The sequence below is a fragment of the Barbus barbus genome (genome assembly GCF_936440315.1).
Source record: "Barbus barbus genome assembly, chromosome: 6".
NCBI classification, from domain to species: Eukaryota; Metazoa; Chordata; class Actinopteri; order Cypriniformes; family Cyprinidae; genus Barbus; species Barbus barbus.
This window is the reverse complement of record NC_136734.1, coordinates 2,049,500-2,062,438: the sequence shown is the minus strand read 5'-3', so window position 1 is coordinate 2,062,438 and position 12,939 is coordinate 2,049,500. Positions and strand designations below refer to the sequence as shown.

At 34.4% G+C, this 12,939-nt stretch overlaps 2 protein-coding genes across 2 annotated transcripts in view; both read left to right on the top strand.

Annotated features, from left to right (window-relative positions):
* srrm3 (serine/arginine repetitive matrix 3) overlaps nt 1–757 on the top strand; it is a gene marked incomplete at its 3' end in the record, with an annotated part of 80,552 nt that extends 79,795 nt beyond the window's left edge. The window contains exon 14 of the mRNA XM_079419902.1: nt 547–757. Within this exon, the coding sequence (XP_079276028.1) occupies nt 547–757 (211 nt within the window). The remainder of the gene's footprint in view (nt 1–546) is intronic.
* A 5,681-nt stretch (nt 758–6,438) lies between these two features.
* Nucleotides 6,439–12,939, top strand: LOC306870628 (heat shock protein beta-1-like). Its single transcript, XM_079418015.1, has 3 exons — nt 6,439–7,140; nt 9,392–9,455; nt 10,063–12,939. Exons 1-3 carry the CDS (start codon nt 6,501–6,503, stop codon nt 10,226–10,228), a joined length of 870 nt encoding a protein of 289 aa, XP_079274141.1. The 5' UTR covers nt 6,439–6,500; the 3' UTR covers nt 10,229–12,939.

Here is a 12,939-nt window from a genome sequence, read left to right as displayed (position 1 = left end):
TTGTCTCGTTCACAACCGAAGCTTTTTAAGAGCAGAACGATTGATACCGCTCGGCTCTGAAGTGAAAATCTGAGTATGCATTGCACCTGCTGCCTATTTATACTCGCGCTGCGATCAGTGGCAGCTGGATGCAGTCATCGCATGCCAATGTGCATTGGCTCGTTTCTTTTACACTCAGAGTAGATTGGTCTCTCTAGCAAGATCGTCGATCATCAACGGGACGTCGAGAGTGGCCGACTGAAAGGAAACTAAATATTTTCCAAGTAACATTTTAGACATATGTATAGTTTTAATTTTTCACAGTATAAGTTGATTCTTTATATAAAATTGTATGTATAAATTGATTGCTAAATCATCTCGGTCAGGCTAGTTAGAGCTATTAGACCACCTTGGACCATCAAGAAACAAGCTAACATGTAAGAAAATTAGAGTAAATTTACTTACTCTATCAAGTGGTCAAAGTGGTATTAAAGTGCTTAGGAATTTTTTATTTTATTCTATTACGTGTCTGTATTATATGATCTCTCTCTGCCATCTTTTCTGCAGCGCACGGAAGCGTCCCATCCCATACTATCGGCCGAGCCCGTCCTCTTCCAGCTCGGCCAGCAGCTACAGCAGCTCCAGTCGCAGTCGCAGCCGCAGCCGCAGCTACTACAGCTACAGCAGTTACAGCAGCTACAGCCACAGTCGCAGCCGCAGCCCGAGCCCCGCGCACAGTTACTACAGCCAAAGCAGCTACGACAGCCCCGGATTCTGAGACCCAGTGAAGGTACGGAGGGGAGACGAAACAAACATCGCAGCCGTGCAGGATGCCGCAGGATCTGTGTTGGAGAAAACACTATATAACGTGCAGATGTAGTGCAGCGGGTACCAGGGTTTCCGGAGGGTTACCTGACAGGACGCTCCATACATACATGCTAGCATGCAAAAACTGAACAAAAATGATATATGTTACAGGTGAAGTGGGTAATTGCACTGCAAAATGTGATTTTCTTACTTAATATTTTTGTCCTGTATTACAGTACAAATGTATATCCAGTACAAAAAAATTATTAAATCAAAATACAATTACTTGAGAGGGTAAAATGAACAAAATGCTAAATGTTTTATGAAAAAGATTGTCAAAATGAAGTGAGTTTATGTTTAAAACCAGAAAAAAATATCTGCCATTAGGGTAAAAAAAAACTAATTTAAGGTGGAAAACATCATTATTTTTCTGGCCACACTTTGTTTTTCATACATTTTTAAGAAAACAAGACTTATATCTTAATTTTGCTTCTTAAAATTCAATTTGCTAAAATTTGATCCATTTAATTTAAAATATTTACATATTTATACTGGAAAATAAGACAGAAATACTGATTAAGAAAATATTTTTTATTCTATTAATTAAATTTTTGTGGTATATCTGACTCAAACTTGGCTACATTTATTATATTTAATTATATTTAATATTATATTTAAGAGAAAACATGCTTATTTTGTGACCTCGTGATGCAGAAATCACACCCTTCACCTTTAACATAGTCTTTGTTCAGTCAGAAAGCAAAAATCATTATTAATTTTATTATTATTATTAATTAATTTATTTATATATATATATTTATTTTTTTGGGGGGTGTATCTGACTCAAATCCACTCTGTCCAATTTTTTGTACTTTAAACAGCATTAAAAAAATGCATAATATCAGATTTTTCCATCTTTTAAAATAATTTAAAAAAGGTGTTATCACTATGGTAAATTATGTAGATACACCAGATATAATGCATAAACTACACTGTCTGAACAAACACGTCTGATGAGAAATGACATGTAGACTTGAAGAGTGGATTTGAGTGTTCAGTGTGAACAAAAGCATTTTAGGAAGTGAATTGGGAAATAACTGCAAACAATATATTTGACGTTACACGATAAAACAGTCTTTACAGATTAAAATCAGCCGCTCATTTTACTCACCAAGAGTTGCTGACTAACATCAAATACTGTAAGACGCTGACACACACACACACACACACACACACACTTATGATGCTGTCAGCATTCAATGTTACAAATAGATCCAGTGTCTCTATTTAAAGACTAAAAGGCCTGAAGAACAAAGATGAGATGAGCACTTTTTCCTGAAATTCTTCCACGCTGTAAAAATAACCAAAAACCTGGGTTAACAATGAGAGACTAATGTGATGGAGTCTAAAATATTCTCCAAATCAAGAGACTTTATTCCTGCAGTGAAGATTCAGACTCAACTTGATGAACGAAAGCAAGAACAAATGATTCGGTTTTACAGTAGCTTATGATTTGGGTGAATCTCGTAAAGAAATGTCCACGTCATAAAGAAATATACACACACACATTAATAGTACTTATACAATGATTTATTTCGGCTGCTGACAGTTTGGTGGTTTAAATGTGTTTAATAATCTTGATTGTGTTAATTATGTTTAAAAAAATACATGCTTTATTTACTTTTCTTATGCAAATTGAATTTGTCTTTTTTTAATTCATTTATTTATTGATGATTGGGTGGTTTAAATGTATATAATAATAATAATAATAATAAACAAAAATCTTTTTTATACAAATTTTTTTATTTATTTTGACTGACAGTTTTTGTGAGATTCACCCATTTAGTATTTAAAAAAACTCATGTTTTTTCAAGAAGTTGTATTATAATGATTGTATGTCAGGATGTTTCAGTTTGAATATTTACGCTGCAAGTTTTGGCTGTAAACTATGCACTGTATATTCCAAGTTCTATAGCGGATTATATAAAGGCTTTGTATGTGGAAAAGCTTGGCATGATGCAGAGGAGAGGCTGCGTTTCTGGGTGTCAGTCCTTTACTCTCCGATCTCTTTGGTAAATCCATATCTGATGCACCTATAATGCCATTCCATTTTGGAGATGTGATATTTCTTATTATATACAGTATTCCACTTCTATTTTGGCTGTGTTTAGTGCATATAAATAGAGCTCTGTGTTATATAGACACCATGTACAGTTCCGATCTCTGCTGTTTTTAAACTCGCGTCTCTAGTGTAGTTGCACTTTCCTGAAACCAGGCTGCAAAAATATACACACACATGTCTTTTTCAGCATATTTATTCAGTGACTTATTCATGTGATGCTGTTTATTTATTTAGTATTTGTTGTATATTTATTTTGTTATTTATTCATTTCTGGCTCTGAGAACACATTTTGGATCGTTTGCAATGACAAGCTTCTGCGTTCTTTAAAGTCAACATGAAATCAGAATTGATTCGATTTACTTTCTTAATGCTTCTGGTCCAAAACATTGTCTTTATTATTTGTCATCTCTGAAACAACTTCAAAAATACATTTTACGTCTCAAGCATCTGCCAACTTCATCATCCAATTCATTCCTGATGCATTTTCTATAATTCAAAAAGTTGGTGCAGTCTGAAGTACGTTGCATTTTGAGAATAAAATGAGCTTCATGTTGACCTTAAATGCAGAACCAAGATGAATTGTTGTGAAATGATTTTTTCCAGCAGAAGACAGATTGTTGTTTTACGAGTTTGCATTTTGCAAATATTTATTATGATTTATTGTACTATTTATTCTATCATTCCCTCCTTCAAATGGAGACTGAACTGGCCTTTATCAGTGATTTCTTTTTCTTTCTCAATCTTCCTGTGAGTTCTGTAAAGAGCTAATAAAGGAGCCCGATGACAGTGAACTTTAACCTCGTGATGCAGGAATCGGCCTGTCTTCCTTTTTCAGTGTTATATGATTTTACAGACACCTGTTGAGTTACTCATGTGAGTTGATACGGCTCTCACTTCCCAACTGTATAAAGTCAGTAGATTTAGTGACCAGTCATAATTAAACACATAATAAAAGTCTCTACAAATGGATCACCTTCATGTGCTGTTCTTGATTTTGAGTTTGCCTTTGTTTCTTGTCAGGATTGTTATCATAAACTACAACTATTAAAATAGTTTTGTTGTTTGAAATAAAGCTAAAATAATATATGAATGTTTGATGAAAAACGTGAAATTTGAAATGTTGCCTTGCTAACTAACTTGAAGCACTAAAATTACTAACTGGAAATAAAAACTAAAATTAAAACTGAAATAAAAATAAATGAACCCTAATTGGTAATATAAAAAAAAAAAAAAAAATTAATTAAAATGGCAAAAGCTCATAACAAAATTACTAAGAAATCATCTTAAAATTTAAACTGAAAATATAAAAATAAAAGCTAATTCAAAACATTAATGAAAAAGTAAATAAAAAATAAAACTGAAATAAATTCATCCTAAATAGTAATATTAAAAAAGAATACAACTGATAAAAGCTCATAACAAAATGACAAAAAAAGCTTGAAATGAAAACTAATAATAAACAAATAAAAGTTTACAAAGTTCAAAACATTAATAAAAACTATAATAATGTATTAATTAATAAATAAATTGATCTGAAATATAACTAAATTAATCTTAAATAGTCATATTTGCAAAAGAACAAAAACCATAAAAAGCAACAAATAAAATGACTAATGAAAACGGGAAATATAAAAATAAAAGCTAATTCTAAACAATATTCAAAACAATCAATCAATCAAACTAAAACTGAAATAAAAATACATTAATCTTAAATAGTAATATTTTTTCAAATAAAAATGAGACGCCAAAAGCTAAAAATCAACTTGAAAATATAAAAAGAAAAGCTAGTCGAAACATTATTAAAAGCTATAATAATGTATAAATAATACTTAACACATTTCTAGTGCTTAGAATGGATACTAGCACCTGGTGTGTTGTACAGTGTTGATTTTTATAGGACATGCTGCAGAATTTGCAGTCATAATATGGCAGTATGCTGTTTTTTTGAGTGTCTTCAGCACTAGATGACGTTACTGATGCTGTAGAAGAAGCTCATGTGATCTGGATTTGCGTCTGGAAGTTTCCTGCTCACCTGGGAAAATGGATCAGTTGTATTTTTAGTCCGGTGGCGCAAAACCAGCAGCTCAAATGACTTGTCTAGCCATTTCTACTGCCTTCCATTAGTTTCTTCCAGAGTTTTATTTACTGAACATTTCAAACTCCATGAAAGCTACTAAAATCACTTCTTTTATCAGTTCGGATGAATTCATTTTAGTGAAAATTTGCGTTCTTTTTATCCTAGTAACTTTATTGTAATTTATTAGTCTTGATATCTTTATATCTAGCTGCAGATATAGTAGTCAGTCCACCTTCATTATATTTTCAGCACTATATACACATTATAGCACTTCAGTCTGAAACCATCTGTACAATCGATGTACTTACATTAATTCATTTTACAGACACTTTCATCCAAAACGACTTGCATTGCATTAAAGGTATACATTTAATAGTCTAATTCATGCATTTGCTGGGAATCGAACCCGTGACCCAGACGTTGCTAGCATTCTAGCGTTTGACCCCCAGGCGTCGATGCAGGAATGAAATCACATGTTCATGCAGTCAGGAGATTAATGCAGAACCGCCGCAGAGCTGAAATCAAACTGCTGACACACTATTTGAGGGTTTAATTAAACATCTGAGTGCTGCTTTACTGATACATGTGCGTCATTACTCTATATTTAACTGTGATATAAGATATTGTTCATGAAGATGTCATGATATTGTCAGTGAAGAGCAGTTCCCTTTGAATCAGTGTTATTTTATATAATTGATATACAGCACCTTTATAGTTTTTGTTAATTTTTTTTCTCTTTTTTTTTGGTTTTACTAATTTTGTTATTTTGTCACTTTTATTATTTTTTTTTTAAAGCCTATTTAGTTTTTTTTTTTATTAATTTCTATTTATTATTATTATTATTTAGTTTTACTAATTTCAGTTGGCAACTAGCTGAAATAAAATAACTTTAAGCTTTTTTTTATTTCAGTTAAAAAAAAATTTTCAAGTAAAATTAAAGTAAAAAATGTTTTTGGTTTTATTTTTTTAGTTAAGGATAATAACCAAACTTCCATGACGATTCATAAAAGAAGTCATTTTTCTAGCTTTTCTACATTTATTGTTTGATTTTGACAGTCTATGGTTCCTTGTTTGTCTTCAGTGTTATTTTATTTTATACCATTATAGTTTTATATATTATAGTTTATAAAAAAAATTTAGCTTTTTTTATGTATATAATTTTATTTTATTCAAAATAAAGATCAACAAAGATTAATGAACTTTATTATTATTATTACTATTATTATTTCAGTCTTTCTACTTTAACTTGTGACTGTAATTCAGTGCATTCATTAATGTTTCTTAGTAATTATTTGTGAAGTTTACTAGATTATTCTCAGTAAAAAGTGACAAATCTGAGTGTCTGTATTTTAATTTGTTTTGTGTTCTGTGTGTTTGCAGATTGACTGAATTCCTCCTGTGAATTAGCACATGTGTGTTTGGTCCCCTGTTGTATCTTTGTGTTATCAGAAGGCTCGGTTTGTGCTGACTCGCTCTGACCTCCAGATTCCTCCGCTCCTGTGTCACGACAAGAGAATGTGTTTGAGAGAGGGGTTCAACCATCCAGGAAACGTACGGTGCCGGCTTTGGGAAGGCCATTCTCATGCGAGGCCGTCCGTGAATAGACATTCTAGTCACTTCTATAAATATCTGGATGGGAGGGGGTGTTGCATTAGTGTGAAAAGGGGAGTGTTGCTTAAGAACGTTCTTATAAATCTCAGCACTCCCAAACCGAACACAGCACTTGCCAGAAAACTTTCAGAGCAAGAACAAACTTCAGCCATGTCCGAGAGACGTATTCCTTTCACCTTCATGCACGGCCCATCCTGGGACCCTTTCCGCGACTGGTACCAGGGCAGCCGGCACTTCGATCAGCCACACTTCTCCGAGGAGATGCCCACCTTTCCCAGCACACACTGGCCCGGATACATTCGACAGTTTGGATTCCCAGAAATGGCCTCTTTAATGCAGAGCCCAGTGGCTCAGATGCCCATGTCGCCCACCGCCACCATGATGCACGCCCCGAACTACAGCCGGGCCCTGTCCCGACAGATGAGCTCAGGAATGTCTGAGATAAAGCAGACGCCAGACGCCTGGAAGATCAGCCTGGATGTTAACCACTTCGCCCCGGAGGAGCTGACGGTGAAGACCAAGGATGGGGTGGTGGAGATCACCGGTGAGCACTTTGCTTCATAATTTCATCATTTAGCCCAAGAAGAGCATCTCATAAAGTATTTGGACACTAAATCACTCTTAAAAATGTCTGAATGTCATTGCATTAGATTCCAGAGTATAAAACCAAATGTTGTTTATTATAAAGAAACATGCATTTCACAAAATAGGTTTGACATGCTAAAACAATAGATGCCAGTATTGTGCTGGTTTGTGATTATTTAGTGGATGATGTTGCTAGTTAATGTGATTCTTTACACCTGCGTGAACTGATTTGTATTGAACATCCACTAAAAAACACCAAAACATCAGCTGATTTCAAACATGAGTCTTTAAACATGATGCAGAAAAGTGAACTTCGGAAAAAGATCGTCTTGATGCAATGAATAGTAGTCCAAGTGTTATAGCATGTAAAAACTACTATAAAAGTTCATATTTCACTTTCAGGAATGAAATTAGAGCTGGTTTGTTTGGTTGTTTTGGAAGGGACATGTCCAGGAAGTATAGAAGCCCATTTCTGCTACATAAGAAAAAAAAAACTGTTTTGATAAATCATAATTCTGACATAAACATTGATATAATTACAAAAAAAAAATATTTTGATAAAATAAATGACAAAAAGAAGTCTATGAGATATGAGATGAGATAACTATGAGATAAAAATCATAATTATGACAAAATTTGACTGTCATGATGACCTTTTATGTAACAATTATGAGTTAGTATGTCATGTTATAATTTTAACGTTTTATGTAATTTTTTTCATGATTAAACATCAATTTTGACTTTTTAATGTCATCATTTCAACGTTCAAAATTATGACTTAGTATCATATTCTGTCATAAGAGTTTTTATCACATAATTATGACTTAGCATCTCATAATTTGGACTTTCTTGTCAATTATGACTTTTTATCTCAACTTTAATTAGAAAATATAATTTCTATAATTTTTTTGTCATAATTGAGTCTTAATTTTAACTTTTTGCCTCATAATTATGGTCATTTTGACATTTAAAAAAAATGTTACTTAGTGTCTCATGATTTTGACATTTTGTCATAATTGGGAATTTTATCTCATAATTATGATGCACCAAAGCATGCTTTTTTTGTTTGTTTGTTTTTTGTGGAAGAAATGGGCTTCCCTAAGGAAGAGAGGCGGTCGAATGAATGAATGAATGAATGAATGATGAATGAATGAATGAATGAATGAATGAATGAATGATGGATTTATATAGCGCTTTATTGTGTATTGCTGTACACCCAAAGTGCTTTACAAGCATGTCTCTCCCTCAACCACCACCAGTTGAGTGTGAAGGAAACAAAAGGCTGCTGAATAACAGGCATTGCTGGGAAAACTTTTATCTTCTGTAGGGTGGGAGCTGATTTTCCTGAGAAATTCAAGAGATATTACACAACCCGAGCACAATGCAGTTAAAACAGCGTTTGCAGAATGCAGAGGCCAGAGCTTGAGACTAAAGTTATCAGCTTTGTGCCATTCAAGTACAAACATTTTGTATGTAACATCATATTTTTGCTGTCTTAACATTTTTACTTTTATTTCAATTGGAAAAGCATCAGATTTCAGAAGTGAAATGGTGATATGGGGAGTGTTTCATGTTGAGCTTGTGAAGTAATACACACTGGACTCCTCTCATATCTCATCCGTCACTGTGGCCGTCTGTCAGATGGTGAGGGTCTTCTGAGGTCTCAGTCGCGTTGTCTAAACAAACAGAGCTGATGCTGGGTTACCCGGCCGGGTGTCAGCCAGAGTTTAGAGCTTTGAGGAACAGTCACACAATATTATGTTACACATTCAAGAGAAGGAGCAGATACTCGTCGCCAAACTGAGGAACCTTAAATATGACACATTAGAGGCGAAGCTCAGTCAACATGTGGTTAAACATTCCTGATTGTCTCAATCAACACTACATCAGAAACGTAACACTAATCAGATTTTGCAAATATAATCAGATTTGTACATTTTCTGAATAATGTGAATGGTGATTGGTTGCCACGATGTTGCTATCCAGTTCTTATGGTGGTATCTTATAAAAATAGACACAACTGAGACAGCTGATATACAGCAAGAGTATGTGTATAGCAGCTTAGATCATTTGATCCCAGGAGATTTTCATGAGAAATGTCCATTTGCTCTCCTTTTAATTCAGTGTTTGTTGTTTTGAAGAATTTGAGAGATATTTCATGTGTGTTTTTTTCTTTTCCATGTGTCTGTGCTCGTCTCATCTACATGCAGGCAAACATGAGGAGCGGAAGGATGAACATGGCTTTGTGTCCAGATGTTTCACCAGGAAATACACGTAAGTACGGCACACTTGATAGGGAGGCTCAAGAGTCACAGTGTCCCGAGAATACTAAGAGGGTGGGACATGTTTGAGATAATGTCTCTTGACAATGATTCATATATCACATTGCATAATACTTCACATCTGCTTTTGAAAGAGCTGAAACTCTCTGTGGAGCTGTGCTCATATTTTGTGCGAATTTCAAAATATGAGGCTTGGAATTGCATTTTTTTATTTTTTTTTTATTTACTTATTTATTTATGCATTAACTACAAAATTTCTGTGATTGTATGGCAGACACGTCAGTGAAAAAAGTGCACTAAAATTGGTATAGAAACAATTTTCACTCAGAAATTCCTAGTAAATTTTACAATTACAAGTAACACATTTAATTAGATGTGAAAAAGTGGAATAGTTTTTTCTTGTAAAACATACTTCAATAGTCTTTGTTTTATTATAGTGTAGTAGCTTTTGACCTAAAGAAATATATAGTACAAATATAATGTAAAATATTCTCTAGATAAGTCGAACAGATTTAAAACTTGATGTGATGGCTTCTAAAGATGACCTTTTGTCTGGAGCTGTGATTTCCTGAATGTAAGGTGATTGTCTTGTGTTGCAGTCTTCCCTCTGGTGTCGACTCTGAGAAGATCACCTCCTCTCTGTCTCCTGAAGGCATCCTGACCATTGAAGCTCCGCTGCCCAAACCTGCCATCCAGGGCTCTGAAATCAACATCCCTGTTAACACAGGCAGCGCAGTGACTGCCAGCAGTACAAAGAACCCCTGAGCACTACAACACACACACACACACACACAGGCAGATCACAGTGGTTCTTTGAGTTTGTTTTCTTCAGCATGAACGCAAATGTTCCATATTAATGTCTTGATACTTCTATTCTTTGTAAACTGCAGGTAGGAGATGAGGAATTGCCATATTGCATTCCCATCTCATGTTTTACATCACTCTTTTTCCTCATTGTCTCTTCTTTTTATCATCCTCCTCTCTTCTACTTGTAGTAAATAGCAATGACTGTGTACACACCAATCTCTAGAAAAAATGCTAATCCCCCCCTCTAAATCAAAAAGATTCAATATAAAATAATATTTTGCATAAAGAAAATTAAGTCTGTTTTATGTGCAATATATTATCTGGAGGGATTGATTTTATTCAATGTGAATGAAATGTTTTTGCACTACAGTCATGTAAGAATTTAAAATAATGTAACAATGCAAATGGTCCTAAAATATGGATTGTCTTTAAGAAAAATAAAATAAAAATGTCTTTAGATTTTGAGGTGAATTATGGCCATGACATTTCTTCAGGAGCTTCACAAAACTGCAGTATTACCGTGTGCTGGTAAAATGTTGGTTTTAATAATATGTATTCATCAAAATGTTATACGTTGCTCTGCCTGAAACCTTTTTTTCTGCTATGTCACCTTGTCCATGTTAGCTATCAGTTAATGTTGACAAGTAAATACTGTAGCTTTTTAGCCATTGTTTTAGGCTACAATATTGTAGCTTTTTTAAACTCTATTCTCATATGAAGCTGAAGACACTGAAAATGAAGGATAGCCTGTTTCCTTTTGAAATGATAAAAAAGGTTACTCTTGTCCTTTGAAAATCATATTTCCCATGTTACAAAAACAGCATTCTTCCATCTTAGAAACATTGCCAAGCTTCGAAACATGCTGCCTGTTTCTGATGCAGAAAAGCTAGTTCATGCATTCATGAGCTCTAGACTGGACTATTGTAATGCACTGCTAGCTGGTTGTCCTGCATCTTCAATAAACAAGCTACAGATAGTCCAAAATGCAGCGGCTAGAGTTCTTACCAGGTCAAGAAAATATGATCATATTACCCCAATTTTACAGTCTCTGCACTGGCTACCTATTCAGTTCCGTATCATTTACTAAATATTATTACTTGTCTATAAGGCCCTAAATGGTTTAGCACCTGCGTACCTAACTCGTCTTCTACCACGCTACAATCCAACCCGCTCCCTAAGATCGCAAAACTCTGGACTTTTGGTAGTACCTAGGATAGCAAAGTCCACTAAAGGAGGTAGAGCTTTTTCACATTAGGCTCCCAAACTCTGGAATAGCCTTCCTGATAACGTTCAGGGTTCAGACACACTCTCTCTGTTTAAATCTAGATTAAAGACACATCTCTTTAGCCAAGCATTCACATAATGCATCTTATAATCTTGTACTGCAGTTATATCTGATCAAATGTACATTATTATTATTCTTTAGCTTGGGTTGAACAAATCATTTTTGCTTAGACGGAACAGCAGCTACGCTAATTATGTCTCTATTTGTTTCTCTGTTTCTGTAACTAGGAATTACAGAAGCTTCAGTCTGGATCCAACCCTTAAATGATCTGAGACGACCGAACACCTGAGAAGAGATAATGCCAACCCCTCAGAGGACCTCAGAGGATGCCAAAGCTCAGTCAACGTACAGAATTACCTAATTTTGCCATAAGTTAAATATATTAAGGTTCTGCAATATATAAATATATTGTGGAAACTTAATTTCCTGTAGAGCTGCTTTGCAACGATTTGTATCGTAAAAAGCGCTATACAAATAAACTTGAAACTTGAACTCTTGAATTTATCATACAAATAGATTCCACCAGACATCGCCATGCTGTTTAACTGCAGGAAGCGCAACAACATGGTTTTCTCACATCAGTCGTCTCAGCAGGGAGTGTCTTCAGATTGGTCTCTTTGGGTTTGGTGAGGCATTGCATAATGTTTTAAATGACTGGAATAAAGGCTTTGTTTCTGAATATCCTCATGGTGGAGTTGGGTATAAACATCTTCAGGCAGTCTGGATTAACTGGTGTTTATCTGTTTGATCACAATTATTTATTATTATATGTTGCTACATTTTTACCATATTTAAATCAGTTTAAAGAATTACACAAATCCTGACTGTACTTGCCAAGTCATCTCTCTCACACAACAGGAAAATATTTAGTCACATCTTTCATGAATTTAAACATAAAATCAGTATGGTTATTGACTGTAACTGTAAGAGGTGCCTTAAAATAGCAGTGATGAGACAGAAACGGGTAGAAACCCCTTTAATAAGTAATGCACATTATTTGAAATGTTTTATGCATAATGCATTAGTCATGCATGTAAGCTTCATCTACTGAAGTAGCATCTTTCATGTTCACTGCACGCAGTTTTCATCATTGTCAGGAAAATCCTTGCGTTAATATTACCCGTGCACTTCTGTGGTGAACAAATTACAGACGTTTTTAACCCTGCATGGTGCTTTAGGTGATAATGCAGATCTAAAGGAAACTGATGAACTCTATTGATTCTGACAGCTCTGAACAAAGATTGCCTTAGTACATGAGCCAACAGACCACTGAAAGTGCAATGTGCTGTTATCATTATGTAATTTTAGATTTACCAACTGTCATGCATTTCATGTTCATTTTGTATATTAAAATGATGTCGCATTATAAAAGCAATGAAGGTTT